Source organism: Orycteropus afer, unplaced genomic scaffold (genome assembly GCF_000298275.1).
Source record: "Orycteropus afer afer isolate SDZICR_OR568_19922 unplaced genomic scaffold, OryAfe1.0 scaffold00007, whole genome shotgun sequence".
Classification (NCBI taxonomy): domain Eukaryota; kingdom Metazoa; phylum Chordata; class Mammalia; order Tubulidentata; family Orycteropodidae; genus Orycteropus; species Orycteropus afer.
This window is the reverse complement of record NW_006921594.1, coordinates 5,846,287-5,851,122: the sequence shown is the minus strand read 5'-3', so window position 1 is coordinate 5,851,122 and position 4,836 is coordinate 5,846,287. Positions and strand designations below refer to the sequence as shown.

The following is a 4,836-nucleotide window of genomic DNA, read 5'->3' as shown; positions in this document are numbered from 1 at the left end:
TCTCATAAACCACACAGTCCTCATATATTTGCATATTTGTGAGTTTATTCCTCTATAACTTTTCAGTGACCACAAGCAATTTGGCTCTAGTATGTGTGAACACTTAAGTCCATTCTGTGACTTAAGTCCATTCTGTGAGTAATGGTTTGGAAAAAGAGAACTGGGCAATGGACGTGGCAAAGGGAAGAAAAATGAACCATAGAATACAGAGTTTGCAGTAAAGCCTTGGGAAGGAATAAGGACAGTGCTCTAGAGGTGACTGGGCTGTAATGATTTTTGGGAGGTGTGGGCTACTGGGATTTGTAGAAGAGTTGCTGGTGGACATGGATGGTATCAGAGACTAGTGGACACTGACAGATACATATATTCTAAATGGCTTATAACCAGTTGCCCTCAATTCCAACTCATGACGACTCAGTTGTGTGTCAGAGTAGAACAGTGCTCCATAGTGTTTTCATTGACTGATTTTTGAAGGCAATCGCCTTGCCTTCCAGGGCACCTCTGGCTGGACTCAAACCTCCGACCTTTCAGTTCGCAGCCGAATGCATGAACCATCTGCACCACCCGGGGATTCCATGTGGCTTATAAATATATGTAAATTCAGAAGAGCTTTGAGTACATATGTTAGAGAAGAAACACAGCCGGAGGACATGTGGTTTGGTGCTGGGGGTCAAAATAACAATGGTTGAGTTTAGGTTCAAATTCCTGTATTTAGGCCACTTAGCAAGCATTGTGACTTTGGGAAATTACTTTTCTAAGGCTCAGTTCTGTCATCTGGAAGATGAGCTCATAACAGTACTACCAAATATAAAGGATCTCTGGTAGCACAGTGCCTAAGGCATTTATTTGACTGCTAACCAGAAGGCTGGCAATTCAAGCCCACCAGCCACTCCTTGGAAAGAAGGCTGGGCAATTAGGATTAAGAAAATACTCTAAAGCACTTGTGGTTTATTCACAAGTTGCACCCGGTGAATATTAGTTCCTGCTGTTGGTAAGATTATTAATACAATATGCTTGTTTTTTGCAGTCAAACAAAATGAGCATACAGATACCTCAATCTCTATTTGGGAGAAAGGTGTAATACAGTACTTGCTATGTAGGAGCTCTGGTAGTGTAGTGCCTAAGGCATTTGACTGCTAACCAGAAGGCTGGCAGTTCAAACCCACCAGCGACTCCTCAGAAGGAAGGTTGGGCAATCTACTTCTGTAGTGATACCACCTCAGAAACCCAAGGAAGGGTCGCTATGAGTTGGGTCCGACTCCACAGCACATAACAACAACAAGAATTTTTCCTATATGGCAGGTAATGTTTGCTAATGTTACCTTTATTTAGAGTATGCTGTCTTGTGTTGTCACGTTGTAGTGAATGTAAAATGTTTCATAGAATTTCATAAGCATATTACTTATGTCCTTTCCCTAGCCTCTTTTTCACATGCAAGTCTAAGTTCCTTAGATTTTGCAGAATTTTACCTACAACGGAAGACCAACAGACCCTGGAGCTCCTTAATTCTGTTACCTAATTTAATAAATAAAACCCTGTTGTCATTGAGTAGATTCCCACCCACGCTGTTACAAATACAACTAATCCATAAGGTTTTCTTGGCGGTAATTTTTATAGAGGCAGATCACTGGGCCTTTCTTCTGCATGGCTGTTAGGTGGGTTCAAACAGCCACCTTTTTGGTAGATGAGAGCAAATCATTTCCACCACCCAGGAACCTCAATTTAATAAATACATTATAATAATTGTTAATACACTAATTTTGTTTATAATGCTTCTCAAGTACTTACATATTTTGTATATATTCTCCCTACTGTAAAGGGTTGCTAGGATTCAGAATCAACTTAAGGGCAGTGGAGTTTTTTACTGTAATGCATATCCTGTCTGTTTTCTTCTTCTTTGTATTAATAATTTTATGAAACAAAGATAAAGAGTTTGGTTAGCATCCTTTACTGTGTGCACGTGAGACATCAAAGATCACTTCCTGTGGCTCACCCTTCCTTGGCAGCTCAGTGAAGTGCCTCCCCATCCCTGTGCAGCTGTAAATCCAATACATTCTCTGCTATCACACTTCATACTTCTGACTGACTTGTATCTTCAAACAAATTGTGACCATTTCAACTTTGATGGTAAGGACCATGTCAGACATATGAGCAGGAGAGAGCAGCACTCAGTAAATAACGCAGTGGATTTATGTTAAGTGAGTGAATGAAGGCTGCCCCTTGCTCTTTCATCATTTTTCCATTGCTTAGACCATGATCAGAAGTGTACCAGTGACTGATTCAGTGATTCAATTAATTATCCAATTGAGAAGGCCTTAAGAAATAAGATTTAAAAGAAAAAGAAATGAAAACGAAACCTGTGTGGAGTAACTGTTTCTGAAGCTGTTTCCCTGCCCTTCCTCAAATACCAGAAGCCTTCCTCTGGTTGCCTGGTTAAAGAGCCCTCATGGCCTGACAGGCACTCAGCTGCTGACCAAAAGGTTGACAGTTCAAACCCACTCAGCGGCTCTGTGGGAGAAAGACCTGGTGATCTACTCCGATAAAGATTATAGCCCAGAAAACCCGCCTCTGTCACACACAGTCACCATGAGTCAAAATTCAACTGGATGGCATCTAACAACAACAAGTTGTCTGGTTACAAACTATTCAGCAACCTGCAGATTAAACAGAGCTCCTAACACAACTAGCTATCATTTAAGGCCCTGAATTCAGAGCTACAAACCTTACAAAGATCAACTCTTAAAGATACTGTAGGTGATGTTAGGGAAAGGAATCTTACAGATAGGAAAAATATTTACCCATGCATGTCTAATAAATGAGCATTCATCTCATTGTTCGCAAGAGCCTCAATTATGATACATAATTGTGCAGTAAGCAAATGATAGATACATATCAACATAGAAAACTGCCACCTGGGCCACCCAGCATACTGTGTCTTCCCAATGTGAGATCTGTTGTCTTCTTTACATATAACAAATAATCAGAAATAGGAAGAGTTAGCAGGTGCAACGGGAAGCAGCTTAAATGATTGGCCTGGCACCATCTGTAGCCTCAAAATAAATCATTTACTTCCCTTAGTGTGATGACTCTCCACCATAGGTTACAATTGGGCCTTAGAACCTTAACCCAGTATATTGCAGCCTTTCCTCTCCAAGAACCCCCAGAATCGCTGCCGTTGGCCAGTGTCCAAGAAGAAGGCTTGAACAGCTGCCCTGACAAGTGGGTTTCCCCCATTCCAGCTAGCAAATGGGGGAGTTTGAGCTGTTTTGCAATACTCTGCCTCTGGTTTACAGAAGCTATTCAAGATAATAAAGTATCCCACTCTGTGGCACTCTGTACTTTGGTTTTTGGAGATGTGTAAATATCTTTAGGATCCTTTTAAGGCAGGAGGTGAGAAATCATCCTTCTGAGGAGTTGGTTTCAGCTTTTCCTTTTTTCTGTTTTCTCTCTCTCAGACAGTAAGGATTGTATCCTGGAGCCACTTTCCCTGCCAGAAACTCCAGGTGGCACCACCACTTTAGAAGGTTCTCCATCTGTGCCTTGTATTTTCTGTGAAGAATGTTTTCCTGTGGCTGAACAAGACAAACTTCTGAAGCACATGATTATCGAGCATAAGATTGTCATAGCTGATGTCAAGTTGGTTGCTGATTTCCAAAGGTAAATTTCTTTTTCTGTCAATGAAGGAATTAAATTTGTGATTCTTTAGAGGAATGGCATAGTTTATATATAAAATAATTCCTACCCAAATATGAAAATTCATACTCTCTTTCAGATTCCTCCACAGACTTTCCTTTAAATCATTCCATTCTTTTCCTTGAGTGTGTAAGTTGTGTTTGAGAATGTCACATACTGACACATTTCCTCCAAATTCTGGGAACAGTGCAACTTGCAGTACCATAGATAATATTCCCTTTGCCACATTGTATTAGTGTTCAGATTGATGTTCTTTTCATGTTTCAGGCCAAAGGCTTTCTTCAATTGACTGAGTCCTTCCAACTATCTCAGAATAGGCTTGGTACCAACAGGCAATGTTTGGGAGTAGGGTCATTGGAGCCTTTCAAGACAAAATGCTATTTTTCAAACAGCTCTCAGTTTAAGTGTTGTAATGAGGTTGAAAAACAGACATAACTGAATCATTCAACAAACCTATGGGATATAAACGTACAGAGTTGTTGGTGTCAATGAGAGTGAGAAGAAGGGGTTTGAGGGGGAAGATGAAAGCTGGCAGAGGTGAGTGCTTGAGGAACTGCCAAAATTGGGCATGTGTGAAAAGTTCTTTTTGTGTAGAACCTGACCTATACAGCCAGGGCCTAAAGTGAGTTAGGCTCCAACTTATAAGCACCTGACTTAGAGTGATCCATACTGACAGACAAAGACAAGTAAAGTAACATAAGTAATTTTCCCTTCTTTCTACTCTGGAAGTGGTTGTTAAGAGAGAAACACCCTCTCTTAGGGAGCTGTAAGGGAAAAGTTGTGAGGATTTTTGTTTTCTTTATATTGAGATGTAATCCATACTGCAGACTGTATTCTTCAGTCTTCATCAGGAAGTGCTTCAAGTCATCCTCACTTCCAGCAAGCAAAGATGTGTCATACGCATGTCATAGGTTGTTAATGATTCTTCCTCCAATCCTGATGCCACTTTGTTCTTCATATAGTCCAGCTTCTCTGATTATTTGCTCACCATAGAGATTGAATAAGTGTGGTGAAAGGATACAACGCTGACTCACTCCCTTCTTGATTTTAAACCATGCAGTGTCCCTTTGCTCTGTTCAAATGACAGCCTCCTGGTCTATGTGCATACAGGTTCCTCATGAGTACAATTAAGTGTTCTGGAAT

General features: G+C 40.7%; 1 protein-coding gene across 1 annotated transcript in view; it reads left to right on the top strand.

Moving 5' to 3' along the window:
• ZNF277 (zinc finger protein 277) overlaps positions 1-4,836 on the top strand; it is a 65,640-nt gene that overhangs the window by 8,629 nt on the left and 52,175 nt on the right. The window contains exon 4 of the mRNA XM_007944201.2: positions 3,456-3,657. Within this exon, the coding sequence (XP_007942392.2) occupies positions 3,456-3,657 (202 nt within the window). The remainder of the gene's footprint in view (positions 1-3,455; positions 3,658-4,836) is intronic.